This window comes from Mesoplodon mirus (assembly GCF_964341445.2).
Source record: "Mesoplodon mirus genome assembly, chromosome: 4".
Taxonomy (NCBI): domain Eukaryota; kingdom Metazoa; phylum Chordata; class Mammalia; order Artiodactyla; family Ziphiidae; genus Mesoplodon; species Mesoplodon mirus.
In genome coordinates, this window is record NC_138979.1 from 140,763,723 (window position 1) to 140,780,418 (window position 16,696).

Genomic DNA, 16,696 nt, shown 5'->3' on the forward strand with positions numbered 1-16,696 from the left:
AATGATTCAGAAATTTCATCACTGGAAGCAACCTTAGGAATAATGTAGAGCATTCCTACTTTTAAGGTGAAGAAATTGTGGCTTACTAAGAATAAATGATATGCCTAGCACAACACACAAGTGAGGACCTTGGTCTCCTCATTCTTAATTCATTGTCCTTTTTACTACACCTCAATTCTTCCCTGTTCTAATCTTAATAGTTCTAGTTTAAAATGTTTACAGACTTTGTATTTCATCTTTTATTGTGTAAATAATATAGCTTATCTTTGCAAAGATTATAAAATCTTACGAGGAATATAGCTTACTTCTTTCCTGTGTCGGACAGAAGTAATGCTTAAACCTAGTACATAATGATATTATCTACTGAAAGCCAGTTCATTCCTTATTTCATAGCATTGGATGTTTGTTATCTCTCAGTTACAAGTGACAAAAACCAGAGGAGCTTAAGCAAAAAAGAAAAGAAGTAACTAAATCCAGAAAGTTTGGAGTGCAGCTGGTCTCAGGGACTTGACTAGATGGTATTATAATGCATCAGAGCTGCCCCTGCCTTTCATTAGTGCTTGTCTCTACTTTCTGTCAGGATCTGTTCTTTTTCTTGGGCTTCTGCACAGGTATGGAGTTTGGCCATCAGTTGCTCGAGGGTCATATGCTTACAGCATACACATTGAGGAACAAAAGTGCCTTTCTCTAACCTTCAGTGTTTAAAATCTAGAAGATTGGCCCAATTTAGGTCATATGCCCATCCTTTGGATCAGTCAGTAGAGCCAGGAAGGGGTGAATACAGTGAGGGGTCCAGTCTAGGTCAGATACTCACTTTCTGGGCTAGGGGAGTGAAGCTTATCATTAGTAGCCCTCCCACCAAAACCAGAGGAGCATTTCACGAAAGATGGAGGATGCTTTCTGGACACACAAAACTGTAAATAACCATTAAATAGGGCATATAGTTACTCATGATAAACTGACTAATAAAACAGAATGTAATTTTCTAATTTGCAGTGAGATACATAAAGTGGCAAACAGTTTTACATGGTTATGGTGACCAGCCAGCATACTTCCTTCCACATAGGAAGCACTACCAATCACAATCCAAATCTTGCTTAAGTAAAAAAAAATTCAAGTACAGAGATTTCAGTGAAGGCTCTTAATGATTGTTGTGATCAGGCTATGGTAGCTTGATGATCCTGTCACTTCTATAAAAATATTACTTCCAAGTTTCGTGAAACACTGGTTAGAGCACTCTTTACAGGATAGTTGTTAGCAGAAACTTAACTGTGTTTAGATGGGTTTGCAAAAAGATCATCATTCCTTTAAAACTGCTGTGATTTCCCATTGTTTTTTGTTTTTTTTAAAACATCTTTATTGGAGTATACTTGCTTTACAATGGTGTGTTAGTTTCTGCTTTATAACAAAGTGAATCAGCTATACATATACATACATCCCCATATCCTCTCCCTCTTGCGTCTCCCTCCCACCCTCCCTATCCCACCCCTCTAGGTGGTCACAAAGCACCGAGCTGATCTCCCTGTGCTATGCGGCTGCTTCCCACTAGCTATCAGCTTTACAATTTGGTCGCGTATATATGTCCATGCCACTCTCTCACTTTGTCCCAGCTTACCCTTCCCCCTCCCTGTGTCCTCAAGTCCATTCTCTACGTCCGCATCTTTATTCCTGTCCTGCCCCTAGGTTCTTCAGAACCATTGTTTTGAGGATGAAGTTCAAACCCTTAATGTCATCAGCATGGTCCCGTGTGAACTGGCATCACCTGCCTCTCTAATCTCATTATGAGCTACTCTTCCCCTTGCTCCATTCTCTGTGTGCCCTATCCATAGTCATCTTCTCCCAGTTTCTGGAATGCTTCAGTTGTTTCCCCCTATCTCAGAACCTTTACGTTACTATTTTCCCCTACCACAACTGCCAGCATTCCCCTTGCCCTCTCCTCATTAACTGTTTGCTCTTAGGTTAGATCTCACTTGAGGCATCATTTCTTCAGAGAAACTTTCTCTGATTTTGCCAATTCCTCCTGTCCCCTCTGCCATTCTCCAGACTAGTTCAATCCCCCAGGTTTATAAATCTCTGTAGCACTTGGTACTTTTACTTTTATACCTACCTTTGTAACAGTTATCATACTTATAATTTTGATCAATGTCTGTTTTCCACTATAGCCTAAAAGTTTCATAAGGAGGCTTGGTCACCAATAAATTTGTCTTATTTGCCACTGTTTCTTTCATTTAACAGTGTCTGATATATATCATAAGCTTGACGAATGTTTTTTGACTTAATGAAAGAATCTTGATTAGTTTTGATAGTAGAGTCTTACTTGTGGCAAGATTACAGTAGTTTTTTTACATGTGAAGAAAAAAAGCAGCTTACAGTAACCATTTTTAAACAAATCAGTTACATAGTTAGGGCTGTTGCTTTTATAATTCAAGATTAATGTTTTATCTTCTTTTCAGTTAGAAAATGAGATATTTATTTCAGCTGCAGTTTGGCAACTTAAATGTCACCCTTTCCATTTTTTTTTTCTCTTTTGATTCTCTTAGTACAGAAACAAAACTAGGAGTTGCTTAATGTGTCTGACTGAGGATCCCTCTCCTAGCTCCTTTAAGTTGAGAATGGTGCTTTTTTAACCTGACTGTAGAGTAGAATCACCCAAGGAACTTTTAAAATAACCATGCCTGGGCCCCTATTCTGATTTAATTGGTTTAAGATGGAGCTAGATGATTCTAATGGCAGCCAGGTTTAGGAATAACTGATTTAGAAGCATCTTACTTAAAGGCTCCTCTGTTTCTCCATATCCCCCCAACCCTCTCATTTTTGAGTAAAAATCTCTTTTGGTCCTTTGGTTTAAGTAAAGCTTGAGTTAGGCATGGGAACTAAAGGAAAGAGCTTATTCTGAAGAGGACTATTTTTTTTGGAGGAGAGAAACTGTAATACTACTTTTTCTGTTTTGTGAAGTGTACCAGCTCAGGTATAGTATTCTGATGTTTTGTGTTTTTTTTTCCTAACTCCCCCAACCTGTATAAAAAAAAAAAATCCTCTTGGTATTTCTAAAAGTTACATGTTTCAACCACCCTAATCCATCTGATGATAAGAATTTTTTATATGTTACAGCCTGTGTCCTTTGGTGAATTTATTTATTTGTTTATTGGTCTTTGAACATTTTTGTAGCATTTTTTCCTGTCTCCTAAGTGTGATTTTATAGATTATGTAACTGCATTTGCTTGAGAAGATTTTATAGATCATGTAACTGCATTTGCCTGAAAGGTGTTTTAATATGTGGTACCTTCTATCTCATATTGATGATTGAAGGATTTTCACTTGTGAATTTCTGTCAGAAGCATGGTGTATTTCACAATTAAGGATATTTTAGCTTAGCAGGCTTGCTTTGGTTTGAGAAATATAGTTGGACTGCTTTGCTAATCATCGAATTTTGGGAAGTTGATTCTACTAATTATCTACAATAGTAATTCAACATAGATCATTGGCAGTTATAATGGGAGTCTGACCCATTAATACTCCCATCTCTAAATTGATGGATTTTAGGAACTGTGGGCAGGTTGAGATTAAGATTGAGTGTGAAAACCCAAGACTTGGTTATTAGAGACATGTTCAGACAGATATGTGTCTGGTAGAGCACGACTGTAAGCATGAATGACTTTCAAAATCTTGATGTAGTACACTAAAGGCAGAATTGGTAGACAAGGCAGGTTTAAGATTTGTTCTGTAGGTAGTAATCAGAACTAGATAAACAAAGAGGGTAAACTCCTGAGATCAGGAATATTGCCTATTACAGCAAGTCATGCTCACTAAAGAAGGCTGCATGCTTCTCTGTCCTGTGAATAGGAGTAATTTTTCATTCTCTTCTATACAGCTTGCTTTTTACTCTTGTAATATTTCTTCTATAAATAACAACATACATGTTCTATTGAATACAACCTTATGAGAAGCTCAAAATTTATTTGAAGCCTGTTTCACTTAAAAATTCATGTAAATTTTGCATTCTATTCCATATGTTCATGTTTGTTTTAATGTTTTAAATTGGTGATCAGTGAAAATATTTTTTTTCTCCAGGGAAAACAAAAAACAAAAAACAAAACTTCTGATAAAATTGATACACCAGAAAGAAGCACATGTTTATCCTGTGGCTTTAAGTGCCATCTGGCATATTGCGTAGTATTCCCTGGAATATATGTACACCATTTCCCTATATATGGTCCTCTGTTTTTCTTCTTTCATCACACATAATGTAGAGATTTCATTTTAGGTAAACTCAAAAGTACACATTTCTTTAATCACTTTCTTCTTTCTCACAGCTCTGACGAGTTTTTTCCAGAAGATAAGGCTGACTGTTAGACTACTAGAGAATCTTTAAAAAAAAAAAAAAAGAAAAGAAAAGAAAGAAAAAGAAAAGAAAAGAGAAAGAAATAAGATCCATAGAATCTAGTACCGTGGATCTCCTCAGTGCTTATTCTCTGGAAGGCACTGTGCTCAATGGTTAGCGGTTCTGTGACTAAAATGACAAGAATCTTTGACCTAACTTCTTTAACAGTTTTTCAATATAAAAAAGTTATTACATATTGGTAAGTTAAAAAAGCAGGTAAACATTCAGTCTGTACAGTTTGATTACATTTCCCCCTCTACTGGCTTGTAAATTATATACTTTATTCTATTAATCGCTATAAACTAATCATTATTATTATTTTATGTAGTCAGTATTTGTTTAAATATAGCTATATGTTTGCCTTATAGTTCATTCTTACATTGAGAGGCTGTATAGTGTCGCGATTAAGAGAATGGACTCTAGAGTCAGACTACATGAACTTCAAGTCAGGTTATGTAGGCTCTCTGGACCTAAAATAGAAATGTAAAATAGAGACAGTAGTACCTTTTCTTCAAAAAAACATCTTTTAGAAGTTCCTTTAATAAGAGTCTGCTGGTAGTAAACTCTCTTTTGTTTGTTTGTTTTTATGGAATTGTCTTTTATTTCACTCTTGTTCTTGAAAGACAGTTTTCTCAATATATATTCTAAACTAACAGTTATTTATTTCACCACTTTGAATGTATTATTCCTCTGTCTTCTGCCTTTCCATTCTTGTAGTTAAGAAGTCAGGGTCAGTCAAATTGTCTTTCCTTTATATGTAATCTGTCTTTTTTGTCTGGATGCTCTCTCTTTTTTTAATAGAGATAAAATTTACATAGAGTGTAATGCACAGATAATAAGTGTACAATTTAGTGAGTTTTGTTAAATATATACACCAGTGTAACTACTGCTTGTATCAAGATGTAGACCACTTCTCCCAACATAGAAAGTTACCTCATATCCATTTCCAGGCAACCCCTACCCCACCCCACATTAGGCAACGAATATGATGATTTCTGTAACCATAGTTTAGTTTTGTCTGTTCTTGAACTTCATGTAAATTGAATCATGCAAAATGGACTGTTTTGTTTATGGCTTCTTTCACTGAACATAATACGTGTGAAATTCATCTATATTGTGTTTATGGGTAGTTGATTGTTTTTCATTGCTGAGTACTGTTTCACTGTATGAGTATACCATGGATAGACATTTGGGTTATTTGGAGTTATGATGAATAAAGCTGCTTTGAATATTTTTGTACAAGTCTTTTTGTGGACGTATGTCTTCATTTCTCTTTGGTTAATCTTAGTAGTGGAATTGCTAGATTAATAGGGTAAGTATATTATTAACATTTCATTTTATACTCAGCAATGTTTGAAAGTCCCAGTTGCTCCACGTCATTACTAACATTTGGTGTTGTCACTTTTTAACTTTAGTCAATCATGAGTATGTAATGGTATCTTGTGCTTTGAATTTGAATTTGTTGTTTTAATATAATTTGAATTTCCCTAATGTTGAGCACATTTTCATGTGATATTGGCCATTTAGCTATCTTCCATAATGAGATGTCTGTCCACTTCTTTGCCCATTTTAAAAATTATGTTTTCACTTTATTGTTGGTGTGTATTTTTGTATTTTGGATACAAGTCTTTTGTTGGATATATGTATTACAAATGTTTTCTTTCAGTCTGTGGCTTGATCTTTCATTTTCTTAGCAGTGTATATCCTTGAGCAGAAGTTTTTAATTTTCATGAAATTGAGTTTACTAAATTGTTTTTTCCCTTTGTGCTTAGTACCTTTTGTGCCCTCTTTAAGACATCTTTCCTTTTCCCAAGGTTGCAAAGATATTCTCCTATGTTTTCTTCTAGAAGTTATATCATTTTTGCACTTATGTTTATACACACACACACATTTTTCTTTCATTCAACAATTATTTATTGCGTGCCTACTATGTGCCAGGCACTGTCATCAAGTGCTGGAAATAGATACAGCAATGAAGACAGATGAGTTGTTTGTGTGTGTGTGTGTGTGCGCGCGCATGCATGTGCATGCGCGCACACACGTGTGGTCAGGATCAAGATTCGTTTTATTTGCCAGACATTTATCCACTTGTTGAAAGACTTTTCTTTTTGCATTGAATTGCCTTGATGTCTTTCAGGAAAAGTGACTGCATATATGTAGGTCTTCTGGCCTCTATTCTTTTCCAGTCTTCTATTGGCTTTTAGTCTGGAAAAAGAAATTCTCCTTTCTGGGTTTGCTGTGCTGCTGTTTCACTGTTTACCTGTGCATTTCTTTCCTTTATCCTGCTTGGGATTTACTGGGCCGCCTATTCCTGAGGTATCTTTAACTATTGGAAAATTCTCATTAATATCTGGTGTAATATCTCTCCTTTATTTTCTCACCCCTCCTTCTGGAACTTAGATTCTGTGGATTTAGACCATTTAATTCTATCTTATATGTCTATTAACTGCTCATATTTTCCATCTCTGAATTTAGGTCATTTCATTAGTTCTATTTTCCAGTTCACAGATTCTCTCTCTAACTGTGTCCTTCTGTTTAGCCTATCTGTTGACTTTTCATTTCAGTTGTACATTTTCAGTTCTACATATTCCTTTTGGCTCCCTTAAAAATTAGTTTCTTAATTTTTGGTCATACTTATGGTACTCTTATTTCTTTAAATATATTAAATGTGTTGTATTTTTCATTGTAATAAATATCTGCCGTCATTGTGGCTGTGATTCAGTTGTATCGCTTTTCATGGTGATTCGCTTCCTCTTTTTTTTTTTTTAATGAATTTTATATTGCGAGTTCATTGGAACCTATCTGTTTGAATTATTTCTGATCTAGGTTTAGGGTATGTTCCTCCAGAGAGAAAATGCATTTGCTTCTCCCAGGAACCCATGGACACTATTTACCCAGGACCACTTGACATTAAATTTTCACTTGGCCTCACAAAGATAATTGCATTCTAATGCCAAACCTTAGTGAAGACCAGATTGGTTAGGAAGACCCCACCCCACTACTACCACCACCACCACCTACTCAGAACCAAAGCTGGGAAAGGCAAGAGTACTCATTTTTATGGGGATGAAGTGAGGCCCCACTCCCTCCACTTTATCTTTCACTGAGGGTGTTGCCCTTTGGGGGTCCCAGCTTTTTGGTCATGATCTGACTTTGAGCAGGTCCTAGGCTTTGTCTCATGTGCTGTGCCATTTAAAATTAAGGCCATCATGAGGATGGGGAACAACTAGAACTCCCATACATTCCTGGTGGGAGTGTAAATTGCTCTTCTAAAATTTTTGACAGTGTCTAGTAAAGCCAAATATAGGCCTACTCTGTGATTTAGTCATTCCATTGCCACTTATATATCCAAGAGCAATAACTGCATATGTCCACCAAAGAGCATATAAAAGAGTTTTCATTTCACCTTTATTCATAATTGCCAAAACCTGGAAGCTACTTAAATCTCCACCAACAGGAGAATGAGTAAATTGTAGAATATTTATACAATAGTATACTGCACAGCAGTGAAAAGGAACAAACTACTGGCATACACAACAACATGGATGAATCTCACGGACATTAGGTTGAGTGAGATAAACCAGACATAAAATAGTACTGCTGTATGATTCTATTTACATGAAGTTCCAGAACAGACAAAACTAAAATCTGTAGTGATGGAAGTCAGTGGAGATACTGACTGAGAAGAAGAATGAGGGAACTTTCTGGGATGATGGAAATCTTCATCTGAGTGGTGATCATATGGGTATGTATGTTTGTAAAAATTGATTGAGCTCTACATTCAGATTTGGGCATTTTAGCACCTCATTATAAGTTCTTTTATACCTACATTTTAAAAGAACAGAAAGAAATATAAGGCCATGAAAAGACTAGCAGATCTTCTCAGTATGCTCCGTTTCAGTGCTTACTACCCTTGCTGGTTTTGTGCTTTCTTGTGTTTATGAGTGTGTCTCTGGGGATTTCCCTCACTTCTTAGTTCAGCTATGCATTTAAAGATACTTTTAAAAATATTTTTTAACAGTCATTTCATAGATGGTTTCTCAGGGTTTATAGTCCACTTCTACTACATTGCTGAGACCAGTTTTCAAGATTAAAAACGAAAAATGTATTTTGTTTCTCTATTTTTAAAAAAAATGCTGACTGTCTTTGTAGGAGTACTATTCTCTCTTTCCATTACAGAGATACAACACTTCTACCTTATATGTTAAAAATACTTTTCTGACTTGAGGAATCTGGATGGAGGGTAAAGGGAATTCCTTATACTATTTTTTCAACTTTTCTGTATTTCTAAAATTATTTCAAAATAAAAAGTTTGTGTTTTTTTTACTTTTTGCAGTTTTAACTTTAGAAACCTAATTACTGTTTATAATTCTGAGTTTTAAGCAACCAAGCTAGAAACTTTTGGAATATAGTCCATTTACAAATGAGGACTTATCTGTACTATATTTGATTCTTCATTTCAATTCACTGTAATTGCTTTTTTCTTTTTCTTTTAAAATATTTTCTGTCTTTTGCCATTTTGCATTGGCATTTTGCATTATTTTCCAACTTCTTTATCTTGGTCTGCATTCCAAGAATGAACTCTGTACGTCGGTGAAGTGTATCTGTAAAGGAACTTGAACTAGACAGAATCTTAAGCCCAAGTGAGATATGGGAAAGGCTGTTGGATGAGCATCTGGCAGTTTAGATCAGGAATGGCAAATAAATACTTATCACATTCTGTTCTTCTTTCATCATTGCAGATATCGCTCAATGACCACAGCACTCTTTCCTTCCTTGAGTCTTTCTCCACACAGGGTTTTAGCTATCTACTGCCAGTTGATTAGAGTTGGCACGAATGACAAAAAGTCTATTTGACGTCTGTGATTTAGAGGATCATTTTTGAGAGAAACTTCTGGAATACCTATCCTTATAATTATTGAACTATTCCGTCCATTATAAAGTAACATAATCATAATTTTGGAAGCCCAGTTATTTAAAGAATTACCTTAATCATTGTTTCCTGTCACTTAGTTTTAGGTGTTTGTGAAGCCAATTGAATCTGCTATTTTTATAGAACATTCTATAAGTATAATGTATTTTTTAAAAATCCATACACTTGTATATCACATCTTTAACCTTTAATTGGGTGACATTTTTCATAATGTTATTTACTTTTCTTATGTTTTCCTTCCATTTTTAAGGAGTGGACCTACCCTATGAGACGAGAGATGCAGGTATGACAACCTTCTCATTTATTCCAGCCAGCCCGTGTTACTGTTACTATCATTGTTAAATAATTTAACCTCATTTCACAAAGGATTTGAGTCCTGTTGACTCATGATCTGTAGGTTCATCACTGAGTATTTTAAATATTAACATATTTAAAGTTAATCGTGGCTCTTAAAAAGATGGGAGATGAAATTTCTTTCTTAGATTAGAACCATGGACATAGTAATATATGTTTGTGCTTAATGAGTCACTTTGTTTTTCTTCATCTGAAAAATTGGGTACAATATTTGTATTATTTCTGTAAGCAGTTTACTTTCTGTGTTTGTCTAGCTTAGATAAACTCAGGAGAGTTGACTGTAAAGCACATCACCCTTTTGACTAATTGCTCATCTTTGTGTCTAATTCCCAGTCAGCTTTCATAGTGAAGTTCTCCAGAAGATTGAGTTGAATACTCACAGTATGGAATGAATGAATTAGTGATAGCTAACCCACATAGCAGTACTTTTTTTGTTTTGCATTTCAACTTTGCTACTCCCAAGATCAAGCAATGTCTCCCCTTCTCAGGAATCCCTTGACTTCTAAAAATCTGTTTCCTTTCTCTCTGTGAAAATTCACTTTTAAAAAATATGTGATTACCCATGGGGCATTTTACTTGGGGCTATGGGGAATGCAAATATGAGTAAAATTTAGTTTCTGCCCACAAGAAGCTATTAGAAGAAGTCACACCTATACACAAATAATTCTGATGTCCCATAGAACCGAACTACAAAATTATATTAGTGTATAGAGTATGATATATACTCTATATACTAAAAAACTTTTTATATTGAATTCACATAGAATTCACACTGAAAGCTTTCTATATTGAATTCACATAGAATAAATTTTAATTTACCATTCAGAAGTTATTTATTTAAATTGCTGAAGCTCTGTCAATAGTCTTTTTTTTAAGCTTTGCAATAATACTTTACATAGGTAAAAGTTGTCATTGTTTTATCCTGTACTACTTTTGATTTGACTAAATAAGGTTTTGTGTAATTCCAAAGGGATGATTTTCTTTATACCTATTTTATTTCCGAACTATAGCAGAGAACAGAAGTAAAATTAGGGGTGTTTTAGTAATCTAAAAGACAACAATACAATATAGTAATTCTACTCAAACTGCGTATAAAAAGCACTGTGGAAGTTCAAATATCTGACTTTTCAGAACTACATTTCAACTTTAAATGTGTCATTTGATTATATAAAGCACATCTGCATTTCTCTTCCCAATCATTTGCTCAGTGTGGCTAGAAAATACTCCCTAAATAACAAGCTTTTTAGCAAATTATTATAACAGCTATGAAAACACTCAGCTAATCCACTTATATGGTACATATTTTGTATAGATTTAAATTGCTGGTGGTAAATAGCTCAATTTTTTTTCCTAGGAAATTTTGCCTGGATTGTTTTTAGGCCCATATTCTTCTGCCATGAAAAGCAAGGTAAGAACTTTAGATTCATCAAGAGACCTTATTAACCAACTATTTAGAGTAAATTTTTTTAGTAGAAAGAGTTTTATTTGAGGAAGGGTGCACCGATATTGCATATTAACAGTAGTTGTCACTCTGGAGCACCTACTTCTTTCCAAATTTTACTGGACCAGTGATTCTCATGTTTAACCACAAATCACAAATGAGTTTTTGTATTTTTTTCCTCATGAAATCCATATATTTAAAAGACTTACTGAAAACTGACCTTTAATAATTTATTTACCCTCTAAGATACTAGACATCTGTAATTGCTAATCATAGTTTCTGAAAAATATGAGATACAATTAAATCCCAAAATAAGGTTATTTAACATTTTAGTTAAAGGGTAAGAGAGTGTGCATGCACAAGTGTATACGAATGCACTCATACACACCCACATATTTTAATTGAAGTGACTCAAATCTTATTTCTCTTCTTCCAGACTTTAGAGGTCTGGATGTTCCAGGTTGTAAAGTATTGTACTATATATCTAGATGTCCTATATAGTTAAACTGAAATGTATTTCTTCAGTTACACAGTAAAAAGGGTAGATCTCATTCAAATATATGTAACAGTGTTATTGTCACTTCTAGAGGATTCAGCCCTATGAATTATAACAGTGCTAATTCTCTTTGAATTATAATGTGAAACATTGTATGATACTTACCTGCAGTAGGTTTTATAAAAACTTTAGAATTTAAAGCTTTTATGAAATAATTTGATGTATTTATGAATTTTAGGTGATTGGGAGTTTTTAAAAGTTAATGTCATTCCTTTTGGTACTGGAAGGCTTTTTGACTGTTGAGGACTATCTAAGAGTAACCCTAGTCATTTTGATGGCCTACAGCTAAGTTGGAAAGGTGGGATGTTGATTAAAAAATATCTATGTAGGGCCTCCCTGGTGGCGCAGTGGTTGAGAGTCCGCCTGCCGATGCAGGGGATACGGGTTCGTGCCTCGGTCTGGGAGGATCCCATATGCCGCGGAGCGGCTGGGCCCGTGAGCCATGGCCGCTGGGCCTGCGCATCCGGAGCCTGTGCTCCACAACGGGAGAGGCCACAACAGTGAGAGGCCCGCATACCGCAAAAAGGAAAAAAAAAAAAAAAATATATATATATATGTAAATAAATACTAAGGAAAGAATATGGTAGATAACTATAGAATTAACTGTGACTTACTTTGTAAAAACGAAGTTCTGCCCAAATAATGTAATATTCACAAATACTGGCTTTCAGGATGATTTTAGACTATTTGCTTTTTGTATTCTCACTGCACTTTATAAATATACCTGTTATACTCTTTCTCACATTAATTTATAAGTGTTTGTTTATAGATATATCGTCTCAAAATCTCTCCCCCCTAATTTCACCATAAGTCGCATTGGACTGAAGAAAAGCTTCTATGGCAAAATTTGATTATTTCGCACCATGAGTCATTATAGTACAGCCCATATTTCTTTTCATTTCATCATCCAAAAAAATAACAAAAGAATAACAGAGATAAAGAAACCTTAGGGAATAAACTCCTGTTCTAATAAACTCACTTAGTTTAGCCTATCTTTTATTACATTCAAATACAGTTTTAATAAAAGGGACATATTTAGGCTCTTTGTAAGTAGTGAACCATTTCTTTTTCTAAAATTTTTCTGTTGTTTGTAGGTATGAGATAAGGTCGTAATTTGCTTTGTATAAATGAAAGTCTGTTGAAAAGTAAAAACTATTTTGTGTGCTATTACTTTTGGGTTCTATCTTAAGGTTTGTTTTTCACTTAGTAATCTAATGTGCCTTCCAGGCTTGTTAAAACATGTTTTTATCCCTAATTTTATATATGTCTTCTTGTAGTTTCCCACATTAATAGAGTAGATATGAAAACGTCACATATCATAGATCAATCATAAACAAAGGAATGAATATTGAATTTACTTTGGAGTTTCCGTAAATGTGAATATGGAACAATTGATTTTTTTTTTAAGATTTTTTTTGATGTGGCCCATTTTTTTTTTAAGTTTTTATTGAAGTTGTTACAGTATTGTTTCTTGTTTTATGTTTTTTGGCTTTTTGGCCACGAGGCATGTGGGATCTTAGCTCCCCGACCAGGGATCGAACCTGCACCCCCTGCATCGGAAGGTGAAGTCTTAACCATTGGACCACCAGGGAAGTCCTCATTGATTCATTGTTAATCCTACCAAATGCTTACCTCCTTTCCCCTGTCTCAGGATATACTCAGAAAATACAAAGATAATTTAACTCTAATCTATGCCAGACATAGGAAACCTAGCTGCAAAAATTAACATTGAAAAACCACATTTTCTTAGCTTAGGCTGCTGTAATAAATACCATAGACTGGATGGCTTCAGAAACCGACATTTTTTTCTCACAGTTCTGGAGGCTGGGAAGTTTGAGATGAGAGTGCCAGCATGGTTAGGTTCTGGTGAGGGCCCTCTTCATAGTTTGCTGCCTTCTTGCTGTATCCTCACATGGCAGAGAGACGAAGCTCTGATGTCTCTTCCTTTTCTTATAAGGGCACTAATTCCATCATGGGTGCTCCACCCTCATGGCCTCATCTATATCTAATTACATCCCAAAGGCCCCACCAACTAATACTGTTACCTTGGAGGTTAGGGCTTCAACATAGGAATTTTAGGGAGACACAAACATTCAGTCTATAACAAATAGAAATTATTCTTTGACTTCTTTCATGAATTATTAGTATTGCTGTTCTGGACTGTTTATTACAGAAAGGGAATTAAATATATAGGATTATAAACTGAAAATAGAAAACTCGAGGTTCTTAATTCTGATTCTTCATGATTTGTTCATTCATTTCTTGAACATATAATTATTGAACAAGTTCTATGTTCCAGGCACTGTTTTATACATACTTAGCATGAATCAGTGAACAAAGTCCTTATTCTCATGGAATTTACATTTTAACTATTAAAATAACATGTTAGGGGCTTCCCTGGTGGCGCAGTGGTTTCAAGTCCGCCTGCTGATGCAGGGGACACGGGTTCGTGCCCCGGTCTGGGAAGATCCCACATGCCGAAGAGCGGCTGGGCCCGTGAGCCATGGCCACTGAGCCTGTGCATCCGGAGCCTGTTCTCCACAACGGGAGAGGCCACAACAGTGAGAGGCCCGCGTACCGCAAAAAGAAACACAAAACAACATGTCACTTGTAAATTTCACTGAAACCTATAGTCACTTGCAAATAAAAATTTATTTGATAGTTCTTAGAGTTGTCATGTTAAATTGTTTTAAATGTAGAGCCCCAAAGCACCACAGAATATAATATCCTTTGGAGTTGCCAGTTTTAACTTTAGGAAAATTTTTAAACCCTAAAAGGTTAATTAGATTTTGTGAATTGTATAACTTAATTCTGGCTTATAGTAGAAAAAGTGTACTGGTAGAGGCAGGGAGTAGTCTAGAGATCAGTGATGTTGAACAACTGTTTATGTCATAGTAGTCCTCTCTAAAAAATAAAAATTGTAGTCAATATATGTAAATGCCATTTACTGAAAACCCTTGCTGTGTGTCCCAGGCAGTATGCCAAACATATTTTCTTATATAATTCTCACAACCACTCAAGTGAATAGGTAGGGTTTTCCTTATTTTCATGTGAGAAAATTGAGCCACAGTGCTCAGGTCATTAGCAGAGCTGGTATCTAGAGCTTGGGCTCTCATGACTCCAAAGCCCATGCCTTTAACCACTATATAGTATTATAAATAAATAATAAATAGTATATAAATGTAAATAATAAATAATAAAGCATATTACACATGATACAAAGGTCAAAGTGTACAATAAGGTATATAATGAAGGTGTAGTATTATTTCCCAAATAAATTATCTTTAAGGTCATATCAAGCTCTAAAATTATAGATATAAAATAATCCTGTTAGCCTTTTGAGGACATGTGGTGTATTAACCTTGAATCATTGAAATATTTTGATCACTTCAGGTATGTTATTATGAAATTAGCTTTGATCCCCTGTACTTAAAGCTCAGATGTGGCTACATTAGTTCTAAAGTTGAGTCCTGTGTATTTTCAATATCTGTTTTACAATAAGATGATGTTTTGTATTTTAAACTATTTCTCTCCCTTTTTTTTATAGCTACCTATACTACAGAAACATGGAATAACTCATATAATATGTATAAGACAAAATATTGAAGCAAACTTTATTAAACCCAACTTTCAACAATTATTTAGGTAAGAATTTTTGCTATAATTTATAAAAACGTTAAGGGTAGCAAACATGTAATGTTTTTATTTCAAGTTGATTTTATTATATCAGATTTTTCTCCTGTATATATATGTTTTATAAAGATGGGTCATACAGTACATCATTTAAAGAATAAACTTCCTTTAAAATATTTTTAAAAAGTAATTCATGCACAGAATGTGGAATTCTAAATGTTCAAAAACATGCATACTGAAAAGTAGGTTTCCCTATTCCTGTCCCCTAGATACTCAATTCTCCTCCCTGCAGGTATCCGTTGTTTTTGAGTATGTTTCCAGAGGTATGTTACATATATAAACATATTCTTACAGATCAAGTTAGCCTTTTTTAAAAATTATGTATTTTAGAGATGGCTTCATATTATTTCTTAGCTGCATTCTTCTTCTTCCCCCCCCCACACTGCAAAGCTTGCGGGATCTCAGTTCCCCGACCAGTGAGAGCCCAGAATCCTAACCACAAGGCTACCAGGGAACTCCCGCATTATTCTTTTTAAGTTGCACAGTAATCCATTGTATTACTGTTCTAAAATTTATTCAACTCATCTCCTCTTTTTGGACATTCAGATTGTTTCCAGGCTTTTGCTAATGTAGTGAGTATCCCTGTATATATATCATTTAATTCATATGTGAATACATCAATAGGATAAATTTGTAGAGGTGGAATTGCTGGATTAAAGAATGTGAGCATTTAAGTGTTAATAGATGTTACCAATTGCCCTCCAGTGAGTTGTATCAGTTTACATTCCCACTGTGAAGTAAATGAGAGGTACTCTTTCCTTGGTATCTCTCTACGACAAAATTATGAAACATTTTTAATTTTTCCCAATCTCAAGGTGTCTTGTGTAGTTTTAATTTGCCTTTCTCATTTATCTTAAAATGATGAGGTTGAGCATCTGATGGTTTTTAATGTTTTTGTTTAGCTTCATTTAAAAAAATAAAGCATATATTACACATGATACAAAGGCCAAAGGGTCAAAAAGGTATATAAGGACAATGTCTCTTTCCTCCCCTAAACCCAACTACCTAGTCTATCTCTAGCTAGGAGGCAACTACTATTAACTCTTTTTTTGATATCATTCTAGAAATATTTGTATAAAAGCATATATGTTAAAACTGTTTTAATGTTCTGCTTTATTGTTTGTAAAAATGAAGGCAACCTGAATGTCCATCAGTATAAGAGACTATAAAATATATTGTGTGAATACACAATAGAATACTGTAACCATGAAAAAGAATGAAGTATTTCTATGTGTGCTGATATGGACTAATCTTCAAGATTTATTAAATGAAAACAGCAAGGTGCAGAGCCATGTGTTTAAAAATATATGCAGTACATTAGGCATATATTCTTGTATA

General features: G+C 34.7%; 1 protein-coding gene across 3 annotated transcripts in view; it reads left to right on the top strand.

Moving 5' to 3' along the window:
* The window catches only part of STYX (serine/threonine/tyrosine interacting protein), a 37,274-nt gene that overhangs the window by 1,459 nt on the left and 19,119 nt on the right, over positions 1–16,696 (top strand). For all 3 annotated transcript variants that reach the window (XR_014293671.1, XM_082616944.1, XM_082616945.1), the window contains exons 2-4: positions 9,565–9,597; positions 11,023–11,076; positions 15,213–15,310. Coding sequence is in view for 2 of the 3 variants with exons in the window: in XM_082616944.1 (XP_082473070.1) it covers positions 9,565–9,597; positions 11,023–11,076; positions 15,213–15,310 (185 nt within the window). In the remaining variant the exon portion in view is untranslated. The remainder of the gene's footprint in view (positions 1–9,564; positions 9,598–11,022; positions 11,077–15,212; positions 15,311–16,696) is intronic.